This window comes from Tachyglossus aculeatus, chromosome 2 (genome assembly GCF_015852505.1).
Source record: "Tachyglossus aculeatus isolate mTacAcu1 chromosome 2, mTacAcu1.pri, whole genome shotgun sequence".
NCBI lineage: Eukaryota > Metazoa > Chordata > Mammalia > Monotremata > Tachyglossidae > Tachyglossus > Tachyglossus aculeatus.
In genome coordinates, this window is record NC_052067.1 from 150,038,639 (window position 1) to 150,064,422 (window position 25,784).

Consider the following 25,784-nt stretch of genomic DNA (forward strand, 5'->3'; position numbering starts at 1 on the left):
GGCAATTTATCTTTAAGATTATACATTTTTTAAAGTCTTGAGAAAATAAGTAAGACATCTAGGTTGGAACAAGCTGAAAATGTCTCCAAAAACAGTGGATAAAGAACAAAAAAACATTTTCATTCGAAATTGCTTACAAAAAATAAAAGCTACAAAACATGAAGGCGGAATAGGAGTGGGGAGAAAGTTGTTAAGGGAACCGGGAAAATGAGAAAAGAAGTTTCTGGCACTTTACCACAGTGATTGATCTGGTTTCCACACAAATCCCATTTGTAGGCTTAGCCTCAAGATGATTACCAAATCCTTCTCTTTCTTCCATCTCATCAGCAGGAAATGTAGATTTGCAGGATAACCAGCAGGACAAACAGGAACAACCACAGGAAGAAGTGGATTTTTAAGAAATCCCCAATGAAATTCGAGAAAGTAAGTTTGCTCTTGGCTTCCAAATCGGGAGATGAGCAGAATTGAATCTAATGGAAGCATCATTGTAACTGACTGCAAAGGTAGAAAAATGTTTGGAGCTGGAGTCAAAGTTATGCTGCTTAAGAGTGTTCAAATAGGAACATGAAAAGACAACTAATATCTCAACTCAGTTGGTGAAGGAACCGGACAACAGAGTGAAATGTTTAATTTGTTAACACTGAATGTCCAAAGCACATATATGACTTGATGTGTCAGCATATGTCTAATCACTCTATGCTAGTTATTAGAGAAGGTATCAGAGAACCAACTCAGAGATTAAAATAGTGTTAAAAGTGATGGGCTACACCAGCTGTTAAAGTGTTTTTCTGTTTGATGTCAGACTTGTAAATGTGCAGTGGTATTGGGTGAGAGGAGACAGCCATTTCTATCATAATCAATCAGTCATTTGTATTATCAAGCATTTACTGTTTGCAGAGTATTGTACTAAGCACCTGGGAGAGTCCAGCACAATATAACAGACACACCCCCTGCGCACAATGAGCTTACAGTCTAGAGGAACGAGTTTATGCTTTATTTTCAAAATTTCCAATTGAAAGGGGAATCTAAATATGTCACTTGGAAGTAACTTAAATGACTGAAAGCATTTGTTGCATTACCAATGGATTAGAAAGGCAAAACATGTATCAAGTCCAAATGGCAGGTCTTATCTTTGCTGATATGATTCTCCTCAGTTGGAAACACTTTGAATAAGTCTTGAATGAAAATGCTGCCTCAGCTAGTAAACGCTGATTTGGAAATGAAAGCATTAGTTTTATAAAATTTATATTGAGAGATCTGAGAAGAGAATTTGAAAGTGAAATAAAAGTACCATTGGGAAATAGGACTTTCAGGAAATTTCAGAGGCTTTAGCTGTTAAAAACCATTTTTTCAAGCTAGAAGAAAAAAGCTTTAGAGGATATTTTGAGCTTTGTTCAGGAATGTGTGTATTTTGAGGTGTTATTTTCTCATTGAGGATATTAAGAGTAAGATTGCCAACGGAGTGGAGGAGAAAAGCAGACAATAAATGCATGTTAGAATGCAATCATGATGTTCAGTGGGTTTTCTTGCGATTACTTCATGCCCTTGGTATAAACGACAATTATATGGGGTAGTAATTATAATGAAAGATGCTTTAAGAAATTACATAGTGCATTTTATAAGGCCATTGATTAGAAAAATAAAGGAGGAGATAAATAAAATTCAACAACCTAAAAATATAGATTATACAAAATGAAGATCGTGATGATCATGGAGTCTTCATCAAAAAAAATGCAAGAGCTTCCATCTTGAAATTTAAGGACCAAAAATCTGTACAAAAGACTTAATTGTAATGACATTAGTTTTCTCAGTGCCACTTGCCGGTCAGTGTATTCCCACTGGAGCAGGAGAGCGGTGAGGAAGGAGGCAGGCAAGGGGCAAAGTGAGGCCAAAGTGAATACAGCATAGTGTCGGTGTCCTGTGGACACTTCCTTGAGTAGCCACAGTGGGCTTAATTAATTAATTAATTAATAATGGCATTTGTTAAGCGCTTATTATGTGTGAAGCACTATTCTAAGCCCTGGGGGGATACAAGGTGATCAGGTTGACCCACGTGTGGCTCACAGTATTCATCCCCATTTTACAGATGAGTTCACTGAGGCTCAGAGAAGTTAAGTCACTCAAGCCCGGGCTCTTTCCACTGAGCCATGCTGCTTCTCACTATAGTCATCTATTTTAAAAGACTCCTCCTTGGTTTAGAGAATGGGCCTGGGAGCCAGAAGATCATGGGTCCTAATCCCGGCTCCACTACTTGTCTGCTGTGTGACCTTGGGCAAGTCACTTCACGTCTCTGTGCTTCAGTTACCTCATCTGTAAAATGGGGATTCAAACTGTGAGCTCCATGGAGGATAGGGACTGTGTCCAACACGATTTGCTTGTATCCACCACAACATATAGTGGAGTGCCTGGCACATAGTAAGCATTTAACAAATGCCATTATTGTTATTATCATTATTACCATTATAATCGTCCGCTTCACAGAACCCCCTCTGTAGTGGTTTTGTCGGACACCGTCACTATTGACAGCACAGCTCCAGCTGGTATTCCTTAACGTGCACATCCAGGACTATACCCCAGGTGTCGTGATTTCCAGAACATTGTTCTTGTCACCAGAGAAACATAGATACTTGAGAAGCAGCAAGCCACAGTGGATAGAGCACAGGCCTGGGAGTCAGAAGGTCATGGGTTCTATTTCTTGTTCAACCGCTTGTCTGCTGTGTGACCTTGGGCAAATCACTTCACTTCTCTGTGCCTCAATTACTTCATTTTAAGGCCCTACTGAGAGCTCACCTCCTCCAGGAGGCCTTCCCAGACTGAGCCCCCTCCTTCTTCTCCCCCTCCTTCCCCTCTCCATCCCCTCCGACTTACCTCCTTCCCTTCCCCACAGCACCTGTATATATGTATATATGTTTGTACATATTTATTACTCTATTTATTTTACTTGTACATATCTATTCTATTTATTTTATTTTGTTAATATGTTTGGTTTTGTTCTCTGTCTCCCCCTTCTAGGCTGTGAGCCCACTGTTGGGTAGGGACCATCTCTATATGTTGCCAACTTGTACTTCCCAAGTGCTTAGTACAGTGCTCTGCACACAGTAAGCGCTCAATAAATATGATTGATTGATCTGTAAAATGGGGATTGAAGCAGTGAGCCCCATGTGGGACAGGGACTATGTCCACCCCTATTTGCCTTCATTTACCCCAGCACTTAGTACAGTACCTGGAACAGAGTAAGTGCTTAACAAATATCCCAAGTGTTATTATTATTATCTGCAAACAGGATTATAAATTACATTAGTCTGTGATAATTTTGAAGCCAGAACTAGACTAGTTTTTGGACAGTATGCTTTTAGTTGCAATATTTTAAATATAACCCAAAGTACCTTCAAGAACTGAGCACATATCACCTCTTTTTGCCTCTCTCCTCTTCCAAAATGATATTTTTGTGAAATGCACTGAAAGAAAATGCAATGTTATGAAAAGCTGGTCTTTATCTGTATCACACTGATAAGTAATGCTAGATTGTTACACACTTTTGTATGACAAAATGGCCTAGTGGATAGCTCTTGGGCCTGGGAGTCAGAAAGACCTGGGTTCTAATTCCAACTCCCCCACTCGTCTGCTGTGTGACCTTGGGCAAGTCACTTAACATGTCTATTCCTCATTAATCTCATCTGTAGAAAGGGGATTAAGATTGTGAGCCCTATGTAGGATGTGGAGTATGTCCAACATGATTATCTTGTATCTATGCCAGTCCTTAGTAAGTGCTTGGCACATAGTAAGCACTTAATAAATACCCTTTAAAAAGAAAAAAGGAACCCTACATCTCAAGGCAAAATTCTGCAGCGTGAAAGAAGATATTTAGTTTCTGTTGAATGTTTTAAGCGTATTTACTGAAGCAAAACAGTAATGTCAATTCCATTAAGACAAAGCATAGGAAAATTCCTGAAAGTAGTGTCAGCCTTAACCTTTACTTAACTGAGCTTCTCATAAACATTGTGAAGGGAAGGGAGAAAGAATGGCATTAAGTTTCTATTGAAGTAAACAGATATTTGGGAATTGATTAATCATATAAATTGAGTGCCTGTTTTGTTGAGAGCACTGTACTAAGATCTTAACAATAATAATAATAATAATGGTATTTGTTCAGTGCTCACTATGTGCCAAGCACTGTTCTAAGTGCTGGGAAGGATACAAGGTAATCATGTTGTCCCACATGGGGCTCACAGTCTTAATCCCCATTTTACAGATGAGGGAACTGAGGCATAGAGAAGTTAAGTGACTTACCCCAAGTCACACAGCTGGCAAATGGCAGAGCTGTGATTAGAACCCATGACCTCTGGCTCCCAAGCCCGTGCTCTTTCCATTGAGCCATGCTGCTCTCTTGAAAGAGTTCAATAGAAGTAAAACATACAGTCCCTCCCCTCACAAGCCATACAAACTAATGAGGTAGATGGACAAATAAAAAGTACTTACAAATAGCGGGAGCAAGAGGATTAATAGATTCAACTGGTTATGACAAGAAATATAATAATAACTGAGGTATGTTTTCAGTGCTAACTGCATGCCAAGCACTGTGCTAAGTGCTGGGGTAAATACCAGATAAACAGAGAGGATATAGTCCCTGTCCCACACAAGGCTCACAGTCTGAGGGAGATAAAACAGATATTTGAAACTTTTATGTTCAGTGAGAGGAAAAAGAACTCAAACTTGGGATATCAGATTTCAATTTCAGTCCCATAACCCATGAGGAAAAGGAGGGGACCCCTTTATCTTGGGGGACCCACCCGCTTCACCCAGCAAAATGAAGTACAAGAGAGAAAAGCGAATCTGAAGGGGACACAGGAATTCCTTTCCTGCCTTTCCACTTTTCTAGGGTCCAATCCCCTGGGACACACCAGTCGTGATGGTGATGATCGCAAAAAAAATGATTAGGAAATGAAAGCTTGTAGTTAGGTGACAGGAGAGCTAATCTGGTTTGGTTTAAGATGTGATTGACCTGCAGGTATTGTAGTAAATAGCAAATATCTTCAAAGAAACCTTTTGATGTAGAAAGACCTTTGAAGACATGTAATATAATATGCCTTAGAAGATACCAAACAGGGCATTTAAGATCCTAGTCTTGATCACTTTATCTCTGCCTGGAAGAATGAGAAAACAAGTGATGGCCCGTGACCTTGTCTTTTCAACAAAATCCCTGGCCACCATTATCATCAGCCTATATGCTTCCCTGATAGTGAACAATAATGAAGAAAAAGGAAATATCTAGGAATGGACATATTTCAGAGGCACCAAGAAATATGTCATGTTCTCCCAGGGAATTTGTCCATCAGTCTCAGTCTAGATCCAACACTGCCATTGTCCAGATTGGTATCGAAGCTGACAAAAAAAAAACACAACTATCTTGAAATTAGTAAATTAAACGGTAATGGTATACACAACCAGTGTGCCAAACAGCAGTTTGTAATCACCAACACTACTTTCAACTTATCCAATAGAAGCCATCTTAACTAACCCATAATTAAAGAATGACAAATTTGCTGATTAGATAGGCAGTCTAGTGGAAAGAACACTGCCTTAGTAATCGAATGACCTGCACTGTAAGCTGTGCTAGTTGTCTGCAGTATAACCTTGGGACTTCACTTCTCTCTTCCTCGGTTTCCTCATCTGGAAAATGGGGATTAAATAGCTGTTCTCCCTCCTGTTTAGCCTGGGAGTCTCTCATGTATCATTTTGTATCTATCCCATTGCATAGTTCAGTCCTTAGCATAAAGTAAGCACATAATACCACAGTGGTGGTGATAATGATGATCTGGTAGACTCAGGGCTGAGGAATGGACATTTCAATTGCTCCAAAATAGCACTGCCAAAGAATCAAAGGCTGCCTATACATCACTATTACGGTTCAATATTGGGATTCTGGAGTATGATGAACTTGTAGGGAGTTCTGAAGCAACATTAAAACACACCTATTTGATTGGAGTGATAATAATAATAATGGTATTTTTCAAGTGCTTATTATGTGCCAGGCACTGTACTAAGTGCTGGGGAAGATACAAGGTAATTGGAGTAGAACCTGGTCTTTACTTTCCCATATATGCAGTGACAGGGCATTCCCTGAGTGACTGTTTCTCGGCTGGCCAGTGAGACCCTATGCAAGGTCATTAAGGCTACAGAGGCTGGCTTGACTAAAGCCAAAGTTAAAATATCCAATGCAACAGGGAAAAAAAATCACATTAAAAAAATTTTCATCCTTTCATATGCTACTAGTTGTGAAATGCCATGCCGAAGAAATCCAAACAAATGCCAGTGACCACCTTACTAGGGATTTCTCCACTTTTATATATCAAACTAGGAGAGCATGGCTGAAGAATAATAATTATGGTATTTGTTAAGTGCTTACTATGTGTCAAGCAAAGTTCTAAGCACTGGGGTAGATACAGGGTAATCAGATTGTCATTCATTCAATTCATTCATTCATTCAATTGTATTTATTGAGCGCTTACTTTGTGCAGAGCACTGTCCTAAGCACATAGAAAGTACAGTTCAGCAACAAATAGAAACAATCCCTGCCCACAATGGGCTCACAGTCTAGAAGGGGGGAGACAGACATCAAAATAAGTAAACAGGTATCAGTAGCATCATTATAAGTAAATAGAATTATAGATATATACGTCATTAATAAAAAATAGGATTACAATTATAAATATATACGTACATACACAAGTGCTGTGGGGCAGCGGGGGTAGAGCAAAGGGAGCAGGTCGGGGTGATGGGGAGGGGAGGGGGAGCAGAGGAAAAGGGGGGCTTAGTCTGGGAAGGCCTCCTGGAGGAGGTGAGCTTTCAGTAGGGCTTTGAAGGGGGGGAAGTGTGCTAGTTTGGCAGATTTGAGAAGGGAGGGCATTCCAAGCCAGAAGTAGGATATGGACCAGTGGTAAATGGGGGGACAGGTGAGAACGAGGCACATTGAGAAGGTTAGTACCAGAGGAGTGGCATATGCAGTCTGGGATGTAGAAGGAGAGAAAGGAGGTGAGGTAAGAAGGGGCAAGGTGATGGAGAGCTTTGAAGCTAATAGTGAGGAGTTTTTGGTTGATACAGAGGTTGACAGGCAACCACTGGAGATTTTTGAGGATGGGGTGACATGCCCAGAACATTTCAGTAGAAAGATAATTTGGGCAGCAGAGGGAAGTGTGGAGAGACAGGAGGATGGGACATCAGAAAGGATGCTGCTGCATAATCCAGTCCGGATATGATACACATGGGGTTAACCTTCTTAATCCCCATTATAAATATGAGGTCTCTGAGTCACAGAGAAGATAAGTGGCTTGCCCAAGGTCACACAGCAGACAAGTGGCACAGCCAGGATCAGAACCCATGTCCTCTGCCACCCAGGTCTATGCTCTTTCCACTAAGCTACGTTGCTATATCACCCCATCAAAGAAAAGAAAGGGTCATCAGAGATAACGACACTTTATTCATTCATTCATTCAATTGTATTTATTGAGTGCTTACTGTGTGCAGAGCAGTGTACTAAGCGCTTGGAAGAGTACGTTATAACAATAAACAGACATATTCTCTGCCCACAACTAGCTTACAGTCTACAACCTCCTCAATTCGCCTTCACCTTTTTTATTTTAAATTATTTAAAATGGCTTTGATAACTTCTCTTTTCTTCAGTACTAAAGTGGTCCCCAAAAGACATTTCACAATATTGCATATTCCTATATAATCAAATGAACATTGAATTTTAGGATTTGCATCCCATAAAATACAGTAAAAGTTTAAAAATCATAATATAGGAAATTCAGCTATTTCTGGTTTAAGGGAATTTATCTAAAAGAAAGAAGAGTTAATGATGCCTATTAAGAGTTTTTATCAAAAGAAATGTCCTCTTGTCAACGTTTGCATGGGTGTTGGCTAGCAGGTTTCTAGAAGATGGTTCAAATGCTTACTGACAAACGATTGATAGTCTCAGTATTCTAAATTATCTCACTCTTACCCAGAGTATAAGGCATATTGTCATTTTGGCACTCCCTGGCTTTGAAAGAGCCAGAGTCAACAATGAGGAAATCAATGCCCCTGCCAATAGAAGCTGCCATCAAGCCAGATGCCACATCCAAAAGAAAAAAATATTTTGTTTAGCATATAGGTTCAGGATTGCCAACTAAGGAGGACTAGGAAGCTGAGTGGATTGTAGTGGGATGTAAAGAAACCAGCAAGGCTTCTAACAGACATACTACTAACCTTTTAGTGGATTTTTATCTTTACTGTTTATTGTCAAATTTATTTAGTGGAAGTATGACAAAATATGAATATGTTTGCCCAACTACGAAACAAATGAACATATTGGCACATTCATGAGGCATAAGGCATGTACCAGACCTGTTATAAACAATGTAGAACAATGCAAAGAAAGATTGTGGTAGATATGAGTACCAGAAATGCTACTAATCTAGGGCTGGACACCAGGCCTAGCTCTGAAGAAGATGTTCCTTTGATTATGTGGAGAGCTGATAGTATCAAATTCTGCTCTTTCCAAACATCTTTCTAAATATCAACGAACCACTACTACTATTCCCAGTTTGGCCACTGTGATTCTTCTGCCTCTCTCTGTTCCCCACCTCTATCCCTCCACAGCCCCAGTCCCCACTTCCCACACACACTCCATCCCCACTGCTCTGACCAAACTGATTGTGCATCCTCAAAATTGCTCACCTAATCTGGACCTCAAACTTCAACTCTAACCTCAGGACCACTTTACAACTCTCTGGAACTCTCTGCCCTGCTCATTCATGCCCACTTAATGCAGGCAGCCTGGCTGGCCCTTTAACTTTGTACCTTTCCTTGTGCATTTCCTTTTTTTTTATGGTATTTGCTAAGCACTGACTATGTGCCAGGCACTGTATTAAGCACTGGGGTTTGATACAAGATAATCAGATTAGGCACAATCCCTGTCCCACATAGGACTCACAGTCTTGATTCCCATTTTACAGATGAGGTAACTGAGGCACAGAGAAGTTGAGTAACTTGGCACTTTGTGAAAAGCACTATCTCTTTTAGATCACCAAAGGATCATTTGGTACATTGCAACAAGTATGCCCAGTTCATAGCAAGGTGTATCACCAAACTATTCAATGGAACAATATAAGAGGGGAAAGTTTTTGATGTTAGGGATACTGGTAACTGAGTTCTTTTAAAGAGTCAAGTTAAAGAACTTACCTTTATCTGTGAAATGTAGATATTTCATATGCCAAGATTCTGGATTGTTTTGACATCCTTGCAAGGAAAGTTGGTCTTCAAACAGCTATCAAATGTAGTCTCAGTATTTGATCTAATTTAAAATAATGTGTGTGAACTGGATATCTTTGTCTGTGAATCACTTCATGGTTTCTGAGAAGCTCTGTCCTCTCACCACTAATAACATCAATTATGAACACACAGCTGTATTTTCATCTGAAGCTGTGGGGTGGCACACTAGAAAGGCTAGCCATAAAAAGAAACTTAGCCAAGTGTGTATGCCATCTGGGGTCTCCCTTTTAGACAGAAAACCATACAAAATTTCATTTGTTTAATTTGTGGTCTCAGTATCAGGATATCTAATTTATTTGAAATAAACACTCTGTGTTTATCTGTTTTGGATTCAATTTTTAATGGCCGTGGGCTTATGTAATTGTGGTCTATGATTTGCATCCACTGTCACATTCCAGTGATACATTAGAAAGCTGGTTGAATTATGATTTAAAGTAATTTGAAATGTGGGATCACTAAATTCCTGAGGATGTCTTTTTATTCATTGAAGACAAGTTGTCTACATATTTCTATAAAAAAAAATCTTAAAGCAATTTTAAACCCTCAATTTCAGTGTTTGTGCTTATCTTCTAAGCATATTTTTTACCCTTTTAACTTTGTTCTACTTTTGGAGAAGAAAAAATAAACAACTGTAAGTTAATTAAATTTGAGTCATCTCAAAATGATTTGAAGGATGAAAAGATCCGTCTTCATTTTTAAAAATGAACCTAACACCTTTTATTATTATTGTATTTGTTAAGTGCTTACTATGTGCCAGACACTGTACTAAGCACTGGAGTGGATATAAGCAAAACAGGTTGAACTCAGTCCCTGTCCCACAAGGGGCTCACAGTCTCAACCCCCATTTTACAGATGAGGTAACTGAGGCCCAGAGAAGTGAAGTGACTTGCCCAAGGTCACACAGCACACATGTGATGGAGCTGGTATTAGAACCCATGACCCCCTGCCTCCCAGTCCCATGCTCTGTCCACTACACCACACTGCTTCTCTTTGTTTGCTAAATCTTGACACATGATATATTTCAATTTTAGCTGCTGAAAATCCTATTGCTTAACTGCATGATAACTAACTGATTGAATAGTCATTAGTAATTACGCACCAAGCACTATACAAAACTCTGGGGTAGATACAAGATAATTAAGTTGGATACAAACTCTGTCCTAAGAGGAGCACATAGTCTCTAACACACAACTTTTTAAACCTTCCGGAATCGAGGCAGAGAATATGACTCGAGAATGGCTGAGACAAAGAAACAACTTCAAGACAAGAGGAGGGGTAGATTTGAGCTCAAATTCTCCCAGGGAGATTTAGTTGTTCAATCAAGAGTAGTTCTTGCACACCCCACTGTGGGCAGAGCACAATATATCCTGGCTCTGCCACTTGTCCGCTGTGTGACCTTGGGCAAGTCACTTAAATTCTCTGTGCCTCTGTTTCCTCATCTGTAAAATGGGGATTGAAACTGTGAGCCCCCAAGGGACAGGACTGGGTCTAACTCGATTTGCTTGTATCCAGTCCAGCACTTAGTACAGTGCCTGGCACATAGTAAGCGCTTAACAAATACCACAATTATATTAAACATTTGGGAAAACACAGTAGAGTTAGTAGATGTGATCCCTGACTTCAAAGTTTGCAATCTAGAGGGGGAGGCAGACATGAAAATAATTTACAGATAGGATAAAAGAAGGAGAAGCATAAGAACTAATGCTTAAGTCATCAGATATATACAAAAGTGCCAAGGCAGACTGAGAGCATTTTAATGCTTTGGTGGGGAAGAAATGCTGGAGAGGCAGTCCAGCGCTTAGTAAAGTGCCCAACACATAGTAGGCACTTAAAAAATACCATCATCAATAGGGTGTCTATAGACAGGGGACCTTATGAATTGATCAGGGCAGGCCTCATGGAGGTGACTCAGAAGGGCTTTAAAATTGTGGAGAGCTGTGTCTTGTCAATTTGAGGGAGGAGGGAATTACAGGCTCATTATGGGCAGGGAATGTTTCTGTTAATTGTGTTGTATTGTACTCTCCCAAGTGCTTAGTACAGTGCTCTGCATGTAGTGCTCAATAAATCTCATTGATCGATTGATTAATTGATGGGGGTGGGCATAGGTAATAGGTTTGCGGTCTGAGAGGCGAGAACCAAGAGTGCAAACTGGAGTGCAGTAGGACAAACAGAGTGGGTAAGCGGGAAGGAGTGAACTGGTTGATTATCTTAAATTCAATGACCTGGAGTTTCTGCTTGATACCGAGTGGAATATGTATTCATGGTTTATTAGGACATAGACCTGTCAGATTAAAATATTTTAAAAGAAGGAAAAAAAATGTGTTCCATGTGGATGTAACTATGAGTGTTAGCTAAATAGCCATCACTAGGAAGAGAAATTGCATTCACATTAGCCTATGGTCCCAGGTCTGCAGCCCTATGAGCCAAGTTTAGAGTCAGAGGAATTCATTATCTCTTTGTCAGGTCAGAGACTTTATCTCTCTCTGCTCCAGACCCGTCCTTGGGGGTTCACTCATCCACAGGTCCAGGAGGAGGATTTTTACAGCCCTAGTAAGCTCAGGTCTGAGGAAGGGTCTTTCTGTGCCCTGCCAGATTATCGTTGGGTCTTTCTTCCTCACACCTCAAATCCCCATCTCATGCTGGCTGAAAATGAAATGTTAGCACATGTGGAATCCCGTGGGCAACGTCAAGTGGATAAGTAGTTGGTGTTTAGAAGCAGAACTTCAGATGATCAGATATCACAGTTCAACGAAAGCTGCCTTGGGTCTTGTAGAAGTCGTCTACAAGTGGTGGATTGGGACTTTCCTGGCCAAACTGACCACTTTACCATGCTCCAACACTGACAAGGCAGACACATTTTTTCATTTTCAAAGCTTGGACCTCCGTATCTGGACTGGAAAATGTTTGGGACATTTCAGGTTTGGCCCTGGGGGCATTCTGGGACTTTCACTATGGATGACCCAGAGGGTGTCCTTCCCTTTCAAACAACTATCGACTATTCTCACCATCATCAGTCAGTCAATCAATCTTATTTACTGAGCACTTACTGTATGCAGAGCACTGTACTAAGCACTTGGGAGAGTACAATATAATAGAATTGGTAGACACGTTCTCTGTCCATAGGGGATAGGCAGGGGATGGCATCCCAGTTTTTAACAAAAGGCATTTGGTCAACCTAATCATGAAATGTGTAATCCAAGTAACTATATCTATATATTCAGAGACAGAGTGCTCTAGTAGAAGAAGCATGGGACCCGGAGTCAGAAGTCCCATGTTCTAGTCTCAGATGAACCCCTCTTCTGCTGTGTGACCTTGGGCAAGTGACATGCCTTCCCTGTGCTCCAGTTTCCTCATTGAAAAATGGGAATAAACTACCTGTTTTCTCCCTGTTGGTAGACTGAGGGTGCTATATGGGAAAGAGATTGTCCTATCATCTTGTGTTTATCCAGTGCTTACCACAGTACTGGGCACATAGTAAGTGATTCATAAAGGACATCATTATTATTTCCATATATCTGGCTACACAGGGACTTTGATGACAGTGGTAGATAATAATTATGATAATAATAGTGGCATTTGTTAAGCAGTTACTATGTGCCAGGCACTGCACTAAGCGCTGGGATAGATACAATATAATCAAGTTTGACACAGTCCCTGTCCCACATAGGGCTCACATTCCTAATCCCCATTTTACTGATGAGGTAACTGAGGCCCAGAGAGGTGAAATGAGTTGCCCAAGGTCACACAGCAGACAAGTGGCAGAACTAGGATTAGAATCCCTGTCCTTCTGACTCCCAGGCTCTTTCCAGTAGGCAATGTGAATGTTCTATGATGTGAGTCAAAGAACTGTAATTCTACAAACTGGACATAAATAAGTCTCTGAAATTAGATACTGCAGGTAAGTGAGCTATGTTTAATTTTAGAAGTAGCATGGCCAAGTGGCCAAAGCCTAGAATTTAGAAGACCTGAGTCCCAAACACAGCTTGGCCACCTGTCTGTTGTGTGACCTTGGGCAAGTCACTTGACTTCTCTGTACCTTTGTTTCCTCATCTATAAAATGGGGATTAAATTTCTGTTCTCCCTCCCGCTACATGGTGAGCATTGAGCAGGCAGGGACCAGGCCCTCCTGGATGAAGGTGTATCTATCTACCCCAGCATTTGGTACAGTGTTTGGCACATAATAGTAAGTGCTTAACAAACACCACCATGAATATAATTATTATTGTTAACACAAAAGGTAGTCTCATTTTACATAGTAGTTCAATTTGAACTGTGTATGGCCTGACATTTTAGAATCAAGCTCACTAAAGTGTCTTAGTTAGCCGTTCATTTCCAAAGAGTAGAAACTTTGAAAGAATTTGAGCATTTGTTTTCCCCAGATCTAATTCTTTCAAATCATTTTTGTAGTGGAAGCAGAACATTCCCAGCCATGCCTACAAGAGAAGCAACGTGGCTCAATGGAAAGAGCACGGGCTTTGGAGTCAGAGGTCATGGGTTCAGACTCCGGCTCCACCAATTGTCAGCTGTGTGACTTTGGGCAAGTCACTTAACTTCCCTGTGCCTCAGTTACCTCATCTGTAAAATGGGGATTAAGACTGTGAGCCCCCCGTGGGACAACCTGATCACCTTGTAACCTCCCCAGTGCTTAGAACAGTGCTTTGCACATAGTAAGCACTTAATAAATGCCATTATTATTATTATTATTATAAGCCTTTATATTCTACACTAGGTCTGCAGCTAATCAGAGAGACTTCCTTCTGTCTGGCAGGCTCCAAATTGCTCTTGCTTTGGTGCAACATCATCCATTTTTGGAGAAAATTTTGTACATTCATCATTTTCTCTCATTGTTGGTAAGATCCACGGTTTTGTGGGTAACAGGATGGATTGTTGTTCAGGAACAGCTGAGCTGATGAAGGAAACAGACCTCTCACTAAATCTGAAATAGGTTGACACCTTGATATCATGTTAATTCGTTTCATTTCATGAGAAGCAGTGTGGCTTATGGAAAGAGCATGGGCTTGGGAGTCAGAGATCGTGGGTCCCAGCTCTGCCACTTGTCAGCTGTGTGACTTTGGGCAAGTCACTTAACTTTTCTGTGCCTCAGTTACCTCATCTGTAAAATGTGGATTAAGACTGGGAGTCCCACATGGTACACCCTAATTATCTTGTATCTCCCCCAGCACATAGAACAGTGCTTGGCGAATAGTAAGCACTTGACTAATGCCATCATATTATATTATTATTCATTATACATGTGTTAGAAGAAATATCTGCTTGAACAAAGGGCCAAAAATGTAGTCCATAATGGGTTCATAGAAGGAAAACTAGCGATATGGAGAGAGATGTTAGGAGTGCTAGATGATGTATTCCCCCTTGATTAAGCACAGTATTGCAACAGGGGACACTTTTTGTGTGGCCTGGATTGTGGGATCCCACCTGGCCTTTTCTCTAGACTGTAAGATGATCTCTAGACCGAAAGCTTGTTGTGGGCAGGGAATGTGTCTGTTCATTGTTATATTGTACTCTCCCAAGTGCTTAGTATAGTGCTCTGCACACAGAAAGCACATAATATATATGATTGACTGACTTTTCAATCACACACATGATCTTAGGTGAGCTTCTCACACACACACACACACACACACACACACACACACACACACACACACACACACACACACACACACACACACACACACACACACACACACACACACACACACACACACACACCCCCTACCCTGTTCAGCACATTGTGTTAAAGGGTTGGAGTTTACAACCTAGTGTGAGACAGACCAATACTAAAATATAATGCAGTTAGAAGTACCATAGTATAAAGATATACATATATAGAGAGAGTGAGCGAGAGAGAGATAGTTGATAGATAGATGGTATTCTGGGTTGTCAGTGTGCCAAGGGCTGAGATGATGGGAAGTTTCAGCAGTAGGAGGGAAGATATGAGATAAATCAAAGAAGGCCACTGGGAGGAGATATGAATTCAGAAGAGCTTTGAGGATAGGGTGAGCAAAGATCTGCCTGATGTGAAGGGGAAGGAAATTTCTGGGCAAAGGGGAGGGTGTGAGCCACAGATCAGTAGCAGGAGTAATGAAAGCAAAACATATTAGGTAGGCTGGCTTGATTAGAGCGCACAATTGCATTGGCAATGGGATTGAAAATCTTGGAGTAAAGTATTATTAGGCTCACCTTTGAGACTTTCCCAGGAACTCTGTCCTTAGGACCTCGGAATAATTGACAGATTCTGATTCAGGAGGTTTACCTGCCCCAACCTTCTCCTGCTATTGTCAGCAGCCCTCAGTTGTCAGTCATTTATTCACTTATTCATTCAGTTGTATTTATTGAGTGCTTACTGTGTGCAGAGCACTCTACAAAGAGCTTGGGAGAGTACAGTACAACAATAAACAGACACATTCACATTCCCTTCCGACAACAAGCTTACAGTCTAGATGGGGGTAAACAGACATTAATATAAATGAATTAATCAATTAAAGAAATGTACATAAGTGCTGTGGGGCTGAGAGGGAAGATGAACATTGGGAACAAATCAGGGGGAGCAGAAGGGAGTTGGAAAAGAGGAAAGGGGGGCTAGGTCAGGGAAGGCCTTCTGGAGGATATGTGCCTTCAATAAGGCTTTGAAGTGGGGGAAAGTAATTGTCAACAGGACATGGGTGAGGGAGATAGACAAGGTTGAGGCACAGAAAATAGATTAGCATTAGAGGAATGAAGTGTGTGGGCTGGGTTGTAGTAGGTTAGTAGCAAGGTGAGGTAGGAGGGAGCAAGGTGATTGAGTGCTTTAATGGTGGGGGGTTCTAGTTTGATGCAGAGGAGGATGAGAAACCATTGGAGTTGACTCCTCTGCACCCTCCTTCTATCCCTCCTAAACCCTGCCGACCTCTTGCTCCACCCCACCACCCCGTTCACCAACTTGGACTTACACTTGATCTCATCATCTCTAGCCACTGTATATCTCTATCCTCACCAACTCTGAAATCCCTCTCTCTGACTACAACCTTCTCAACCACCTCCTCTCCCACACTCCTCCTCTGCATAAATGTGTGCTATTCCCCCACAAAGATCTCTGGTCTCTCAACCCCATCCAACTCTGTCAACTCATCAGGCCTCATGTAGCGTCCATACCCAATCTGCCCACTCTTCATGACCAGATAGATGTTCTCAACACCACCCTCTCTACTGAACTCTACTCACCTACTCCCCTATCCCTTAGTCACTCTCGTACCTCTAACCCACAGCCCTGGATCACCTGCACGGTCCACCTCCTTCGCTCTTGTGCTCGAGCTGCAGACCGCTACTAGCCAAAATATATATATCAGCCTGACTTTGTCCACTTCAAGTTTATCCTTCTTTGCTTTAACTCTGCCCTCTCCTCTGCCTGGCAAAACTATTTCTCTTCCCTTATTGACACCTATGCCTATCACTCTTGCCAGTTGTTTCAGACATTTAACTCCCTGCTCAGGCCTCCTGTCCCCCGCCTTCCCCATATTTTGTCCCCAGTGACATGGCCATTTACTTTATTAAGAAAACTAACACCGTGAGGTGTGAGCTCCCTAAAATCACCCTTTCCCCTCCTCAGTCCCTCCCCCTCCCAGCCTCCTCTTCAACTTTCCCATCCTTCCCAGAAGTATCTCCAGAGGAGATCTCCTGCCTCCTCTCAAATGCCACCCTCTACTCATGCACACTGGACCCCATTCCTTTGCATCTTATAAAAACTCTCACCCCCTCCCTCCTTCCCTTCCTAATAGCAATCTTCAACCGTTCACTCTCCAATGACTTCTTCCCCACTGCCTTCAAACATGCCCATGTCTACCCCGTCCTAAAAAAACTCTTCCTTTACCACATAGCTTCCTCCAATTATCACCCCATCTCCCTCCTACCTTCCCTCTCCAAACTCCTGGAGCAAGTCGTCTACACCCGCTGTCTCAAATTCCTCTCCTCCAGTTTTCTCCTGGACCCCTTCCAATCCAGTTTCTGTCCCCTTAACTCCATTGAAACCACCCTCTCAAAGGTCACCAATGATCTCCTTCTTGCCCACTCCATCCTAATCATCCTTGACATCTCAGCTGCTTTTGACAATGTGGACCACTCCCTTCTCTTAGAACTGTTATCAAACCTTGGTTTCACTGACTCTGTCCTCTCCTGGTTCCCCTCATCTCTCTGGCCGTTCATTCTCAGTCTCCTTCGTGGGCTCTTCTTCTGCCTCCCACCTCCTAACTGTGGGGTGTCCTTCAAGGTTCAGTTCGCCATCCTTCCATTCCCCATCTACACTCATTCCCTTGAAGAACTCACTCCCAAAGTTTCAACTACCATCTCTATGCAGTTCATTGTGGAAAGAGCACGGGCTTTGGAGTCAGAGGTTATGGGTTTGAATCCCAGATCTGACACATGTCTGCTATGTGACTGTGACACTGGGCAAGTCATTTAACTTCTCTGAGCCTCAGTTACCTCATCTGTAAAATGGGGATTAAGACTGTGAGCCCCACATGGGACAACCTGATCACCTTGTATCCCCCCAGCGCTTAGAACAGTGCTTTACACACAGTAAGCACTTAACAAATGCCATCATTATTATTATTATCTCCTCCCCTTATCTCTCCCCCTCTCCAGGCTCGCATCTCCTCCAGCCTTCAAGACATCTCTACTTGGATGTCCTCCCATCACCTCAAACTTAACTTGTCCAAAACAGAGTTCCTTATCTTGCCACCCAAACCCTGGCCTCACCCAGACTTTCCCATCACTCTAGAAGGCATTACCATCCTTTCACTCTCACAAGCCCATAACCTTGGTGTTATCCTTGACTCCTTTCTCCCATTCATCCCACATATTCAGTCTGTCACCAAATCCTGTCCGTCCCACCTTCACAACATCACTAGTATCCACCCTTTCCAGAGGAGTGAATTGTGCGGGCTGGGTTGTAGAAGGAGAGAAGTGAGGTGAGGTTGGAAGGGCAAGATGATGGAGTACTTTAAAGGCAATGGTGACCAATGGTGGAGTTTTTGTTTGATACAGAGGTGGATAGGAAACCACAGGAGATTTTTGAGGAGGGTGGTGAAATGTCCTGAATGTTTCTGTAGAAAGATGATCCAGAGTGAAGTATGGACTGCAGTGGGGAGATGCAGGAGGCTGGGTGGTCAGCAAGGAGGCTGATGCAGTAATCCAGGCAGGATAGGTTGAGTGTTTGTCGCAGTTTATTTATTTATATTGATGTCTGTATACTTGTATTAGTGTCTGCCTCCCCCGCCAGACTGTGAGTTTGCTGTTGTATTGTACTTTCCCAAGTGCTTATTACAGTGCTCTGCACACAGTAAGCACCTATATGAGTGAATGACTGAATTAATTAATGAGACTGTAGAGATGGAGGGAGATCTGGTTGAGAAGCAACATGGCTTAGTGGAAAGAGCACAGGCTTGGGAGTCAGAGGTCATGGGTTATAGTTCCACCTCCTCCACTTGTCAGCTGTGTGACTTTGGGCAAGTCACTTAACTTCTCTGTGCCTCAATTACCTCTTCTGTATAATGGGGATTAATACTGTAAACCCTACATGGGGACAACCTGATTACCTTATATCCATGCCAGTGCTTAGAACAGTGCTTGGCAAATAGTAAGCGCTTAGCAGATACCATCATTATTATTTAGAGAAGCAGTGTGGCTCAGTGGAAAGAGCATGGTCTTGGGAGTCAGAGGTCCTGGGTTCTAATCCCAGCTCCACCGCTTGTCAGCTGTGTGACTTAGGGCAAGTCACTTAACTTCTCTGTGCCTCAGTTACCTCATCTGTAAAATGGGAATGAAGACTGTGAGCCCAACGTGGGACAATCTGATCACCTTGTATTCCCCTCAGTGCTTAGAACAGTACTTGGCACATAGTACGTGCTTAACAAATGCCATTATTATTATTATTATTTGGGTATCATCCACATAGAGATGGTAACTGAAGTCATGGGAGTGAATGAGTTCTCCAATGAAATGGGAGCAGATGGAGAATAGAAGGGGATCCAGAACTGAACCTTGAGGGACCCCCACAGTTAAGGGGTGGGAGCCAGAGGAGGAGCCTGCAAAAAAGACTGAGAATGAATGGCCAGAAAGATAAGAGGACAACCAGGAGGGGACAGTGTCAGTGAAGCCAAGGTTGGATAATGTTTCCCGAAGCAGGGGATGATCCACAGTGTCAAAGGCAGCTGAGAGGACAAGGAGGATTAAGATGGAGTAGAGGCCATTGGATGTGGCCATTTGAAAGGGCAATTTTTGTGGAGTGAAGGGGATGGAAGCCAGAATGGAGAGGGTCAAGGAGAGAATTGGAGGAGAGGAATTTGGGACAGCAGGTGTAGACAACTTTCTCAAGGAGTTTGTAGAGGACTAGCAGGAGGGAGATGGTCTCTGATCATTCAGGGTCAGATCTTCCCCATTCATGAACTTCTTATTTCCCAGCCAATTGGAGTTGGGCTAAATTGGTGAACCAATAAGTGGGGAAGTGAATTTGAGATTCATGGCCTTCTTCATTTTATGATGGTCTTGCGGATTGTTTTATGACCTAAAAATCAAAGCAAAGTTCTAACTTTCAGTATATTTGAGGGTAATCAATTTTTATTCTTAATCAGAAAATACTAATTTGGGTGAAACTAACAAACTATTAAAGATTCTGTATAGAATGTTGCCATAGTTTTGATACTCCACAAGTTCTGTTTTAGGAGAAACTTCTTTCCAAATGGAAGTAAAATACAAAATTCCATTTTATTCCAGACACTGTTTATTTTTAAGTACTAACATTCCTGTAAGAATGTGACATTGCCGAGCCTGATATGCACAGGACATGAATGAAGAATAAGAAAATGCAGTGCCTTATATCCGTGAATTGGTTATCAATCAATCGGTCGTAATTTGTGTATTTACTCTACGCAGACCACTGTAGTTAACACTTGGTTGAATAAAATAGAATTAGTAGCCTGATCTCTGCCCTCAAGGAGCTTTTCATCTAGTGGGAGAGACAGGCATTAAAATAAATTACAGGTAGGGGAGGTAACAGAATATAAAACATGTTATGCAAACAGTGTGTCTTAGTGGAAAGAGAACATGCCTGGAAGACAGAAGGATGTCAGTTCTAATCCCAGTTCTGCCACTTGTCTGTTGTGTGACCTTGGGTATGTCACAGTTCCTTCATCTGTAAAATGGGGATTAAGACTGTGAGCCCTATGTGGGGCAGGGACTGTGTCCAACCCTATAATGTTGTATCTACCCCAGCACTTAGAACAGTGCCTGGCACAGAGTAAGTGTTAAACAAATACCACGCTAGGGGAGAGGAGCTGGGCTGAGTGCCTAATGGCCTAGGAGGTAGGGAATTAAGTGCACAGGTGACACAGAAGGGAGTGAAGCTGAAGTCTGGGGAAATGCAAATTTAGTCAATCAGTCAATCAATCAGTGGTATTTCTTGAGTGCATACTATATATAGAGCACTGTACTAAGCACTTGGGAGTTTACAACAAAATTAGCAGTCAGGTTCCCTGCCCATAATGAACTTACTGTCTAGAGTGGGAAACAGAATATTGATATGAATAAATAAGTAATTTGCAGTATATAATTTAAACATATGTACATAAGTCTTGTGGGGTTGGGGGTGGGGCAAATATCACATGTCCCCAAGGCAGACTTCTTGGAGAGTATATAATTGTGGTAGACTTTGGAGGTGGCGAGAGTAGTGGTCTGCCAGGTGGCAGGGAGAGGGAATTCAAGGCAGAAGGAAAGGCATGGACTAAGGATCATTGATGAAAGAGATGACACTGAGGCACAGTGATGTTAGCTTGGTGTTAGAAGACTGGGTTGCAGTGCAGACTGGTTTTAGTGGGAAAGGAGTGAGGATATTTAACTCTTCACGAGTATTTGTTTCAAAACATTGTTTCAAGCACCAGCAAAAGGTCACCTTGGCAACTATATCAACTCATGAATATTGCTTAGGGAACCGATTGCCACAATGCTAGCACTCTTCTGTAAACTGAACTTTGAACTGTTGTAAATTGGCTCCTAGTGCCTAGCTAATGAACTGTAGAGAGGCTACTGGGAAAGTGTCAAGGCAATGGATGAAACAAACTTTCTTTGTAAGTTTGAAATGTAAAGTGCCTACTTGAATTCTACCAGGTATGACAGAAGCTGTGTTTCAGTGGTTCACAAACTATGTTCCCTTTAACCCCTTATTTCTCATTGAAATAATAGTTGACAACACAAATGTTGGATGATTTGGGATTGTTCAGCTCCGCACTACTGTGTCTTATGAAGAATACTTCTATTTAGTAAGTGAAATCAGCACTTTACACTCAGTGATGTTTATTCCTGTTCAAATGAGTGTCCTATGTGCTGAAGCCGTATAACAATCAATGGTTGTTATTGGGCACTTGCAGTGTGTAGTGCACTATACTAAGTGCTTAGAAGAGTACAAAAGAGTTGGTTGAGCCCGTTGTTGGGTAGGGATTGTCTCTGTTGCTGAACTGTACTTTCCAAGCACTTAGTACAGTGCTCTGCACACAACACTCAATAAGTGCAATTGAATGAATGAACATGATCCCTGCCCTCAGGAAGCTTACAGCCTGCAAAAGGATTTCTATTATTTCAAGTTCTAATCTCATTTCTTTCCACAAAGTCATCAATAAAACTCTGACACTCATGAGTCTCTGCAACTCAGTTCTCCATCTTCCCAACCAGCAATTTGGGTGACCATTGGTAAGGGGCCAAGGAAAGCATGGCTAAGGTGAGAAATCTACCTGGACGACAGAGACCTGAGAGATTCCCAGAGCCTTGAGATTTTTATTCTCCAATCCCTTGACTTTTCAGAGCCTCAAAATCCACGTGCAGCAGGCTGTACTTGCCCAGTTCTGCTCAGAAAACCTCTGATTTCTTTGGATAAACCCCAAATAACATGATACGACTGTTGTTTCCATGGTTTTTTTTTTAATGAGTGCTATGGTATCTTAAAATATTTACATAGAAGAATTCAGCAATAGTCATCTTTCAAGGGTTTCTAAAGACAAGAGCCTGCAAATTTCACCACAAATACTGGGCATCTGGACCTTATAAGCATGGTGAGTAAACAAAGAGTCACATATCTGTAAGTGCTGTCAAATTCGTATTGATCCTAACAATGTTCAGATATTCAAGACACAATGCTTCATTATATTTTTCAAAACTGAGTTGTTTTTGCTTTTTAAAAGACTCATCTTGACCTTTTGCCTCGTGGAAGAATTTTGTTTCTGCAGGACCTTTGGGAAAAATATACACAAGTATGATCTTATTAGCCTAACTGCTTATATAAACAAATTGAATAAATAGCTCATGAAGAACGTAAGAAATTGAGTCCTTGATCATTGTTGTGATTATTTTCTTTTCTCCTCCAAAACTCACGACAGGCAGAAGTTGGCTTGAAAGACCCTTTGGTATTCAGGACCACACATGTGACATTTCCCAGAAGTAGATTACCTTAATTACAGTGACTATTACTCAATAAGAGAAATAACCAACTATCTGTTTAATTTGTAGGTGCAACCGGAATATCACCTAGTCTTCTTGGCTTATTGCTGCCTGCCTTTGGCATCCTTGTCTACTTGGAATTCTGAATGTAGTTGGATTATTCTCAGCCCAGTGCAAAGAACTCTCTTCAAAGCTGAGGACCGCGATTCTTTTCTGACTCCTATGGCACCATCCTAAGCCAAAAAAATTACCCTTTAAACTAGCTATCCAACTGATTTACAATGAACTCTTAAGAGGATTGAGGCATCCAGGAACCCCTTCATTGAATGAATCATCTTTGGAACATAGACAAAATGATTTTTAACTTGTTCCAGTATGCCTTATAAAACACTTATGCTGATCTTTGATGGTTGCATGATTCGATCCAATGGGGCAAGTTACAGTGTTAAAATCCAATAATATAGGCTGTACAGTGAGAGTAAATTCACCATACATAGGTGCTTTACCTTTAATAACAAATTGTGAAATATACTAGAGATTGAAACGTTGATTGTAAGTGATAAATGTAAGAGTAACTCCGTTCGTCTGTACTATCCTATACGTTTTGTGTCCTGCATACTTCTGAATGACCCCTGTCATTCGTGAGACTTCTGGATTTTAGAGGTACAGTCAAAGCAAAAACTTTCACTTGAGTTTTTTTAGAGCTTTATTTGAAACAGCAAATGAATATTTGGCTCATTCAAGTCAAGTTCAGCTATGGGGACTGCCATAGTTTTGGGTTTTTGTATTTAAAATCAAATTTGAATGACGGTGAATTTCAAGGTGAATGTAATTAGAACATGCTAAAATGGGCTCTAATTTCCAACAGCGTGTTCTATCAAGATTTCTTTTTTCTCAATTGCAAGTACATTTTGGTCAGAGTGACATTTTGTCATACTACTGTCAACATATAGCATACAAATGTTTCATCTATTTTATTCTACTCAGAAGTTGTTTTTATGATAGAATTGTATCTATCACCAATTTTAAACTTAACAGATTCCAACTTTTACCTGAAGAGATGTCACATGATTTTTTCATTCAGACTTTAGAAATAATAAATTCTGAATAGTAGTGTGCTTCCATTCATTCTGTAGATGTGACATTGGGAGACAAATGAGGATTTAACAAATCAAAAGGAAAATGCAGTGATATCAGACTAACCTGATAGTATTTTAGTAGTTCCTTTTCATGATTCCTACACAAAGTATAGGCCTTTCTTTAGTCAAGGCAGGAAGTTCAGGAAATGATCTGAAGGTTTGACAGAACTGCGGAAGTCCTCATTCACTAATGAAACCATTAAAACCATTTATCATCTCAAAGCAATACTGAAGACTAAGGAGGGATCAACATTTCAACATGCCAACAATTGTGTTTTGAAGAGTATGCAAAACGGAAAATCTAGTAGGAAATTAATAATGTTTGTGCCTTGACTGTATCTGGCAGGATTCAGCTTTTTAGGTTATTTTTTTTCTTTTCCTCTTAATTATAAACAAAACGAGATCAAACCCCATTCATTCCTTCATTCTCCATGCGTGCTCAGGATTTAGTGTGGATGTGGAAGAAATACAATGAGGAATCATCCAGCTCAAGTAATAGTGCAATGTCTGATGCTTCAAGAACTATAAGCTTTGAATCATTTTATTAGCACAACCTTCCTAGCTAATTAAAGATAGAATTTATCTTTCTAGAATGGATACTGTAGAAGTCCATGATATTTACAGGAAGCAAGAATATATTACTAGTTTGCACCATTTTCTTTCATTTGTATCATTTTTGTACTGTATATTTACATATAAATGTTTAGAGTCAGCAGTATGATAAACCCCAATAATACCATTCATTTAATTTTAACTTGTTATTAAAAAAACTTTTTTAAATAAATGAAATGAGTAATTTCCCAATGGAGGAATGGCCAAGGTCTTAAAATCACTGTTGAATTTCATAAAATGTATAATTACTTGGAAAAGAAACAAAATAAGTTCATACTTAGAGACACTAATACTCTGAGAGCCTTCTGTACAAAAGTTTTTTTTGGATTTGTTTTACTTTGGGGTTTCTTTTTGCAGTGTGACCCATGTTGGGAATTTTTATATAATCAACTACTAATTAACTGTCTGCCAAATGCATGCATGTCTTTTACTTTTCTAATACATGGTAATAAGGGTCAAAACTGGTTAGTTTCTGCATGAGATGATTCCCGAAAGGGAAAACTAAGAATTTTTTCGGTGGTTCTGTTGTTTTGTTTGTTTCTTTGTTTTTGTGGGTTGGGGGGCAGGGGTATTGTGTGTAGGGTTTTTTGTTTTGTTTTGTGTTTGTTTTTTGTTTTTTTTTTAATCTGTGGCATAGATGACCTAGGTTACAGAATTTCATAGATTGATCGTGTAACCAGCTGCTCATTGCTTCATTAAATTGTACGATTTTGACCAGAACCTTCAGTTTCAAACTGATGTCAAAAGACTAATGTAACATTGCTTAAGATGCAAGGTTCTTAATTAAAGTTTATATAGAGATAGACACATTTGTTGTTTCTTTGTATTTCAGAAAAGGTGATATTAGTAGTTTTATTTGATACTGATGAAATTTGGATTGATTTTCTTAGTTATTTTTATGAGTTTTTTTTCAATGGAGTAGACTAGGACTGTGCTTTGTCCTTTTTATGAATGAAAATAAATTATAATGAATAAATGTATAACTGTTACCCAAGAACTAATAACTGTCCTTTGAATTTGGTGAAAGTTTAACACTTTTAATATCCATTTTCATTAAAACTTTAATGATGGTAAACGTGAGTTCTGGGTTGGAGATCCTCACACCCACAATTTACCTGAACCAACAGGCGAGTACATCCACTGCAAAGATGCAGATCAATCAATCAATCAATCGTATTTATTGAGCGCTTACTATGTGCAGATCATATGAGGTAATTAGAGTTTCTCTAAGGATAAAGA

The 25,784-nt window shown here is 40.7% G+C and overlaps 1 protein-coding gene across 5 annotated transcripts in view; it reads left to right on the forward strand.

Annotated features, from left to right (window-relative positions):
- The window catches only part of CNTN1 (contactin 1), a 520,093-nt gene extending 494,551 nt beyond the window's left edge, over positions 1-25,542 (forward strand). For 3 of the 5 annotated variants that reach the window (XM_038769914.1, XM_038769922.1, XM_038769931.1), the window contains one exon: positions 22,864-25,542. In XM_038769914.1, the coding sequence (XP_038625842.1) occupies positions 22,864-22,940 (77 nt within the window). In that variant the 3' untranslated portion in view covers positions 22,941-25,542. Of the gene's footprint in view, positions 1-327; positions 424-22,863 lie in introns of all 5 variants that reach the window. The other 2 variants (XM_038769941.1, XM_038769948.1) reach the window with 2 other exon arrangements.
- Positions 25,543-25,784: the final 242 nt, after the last annotated feature.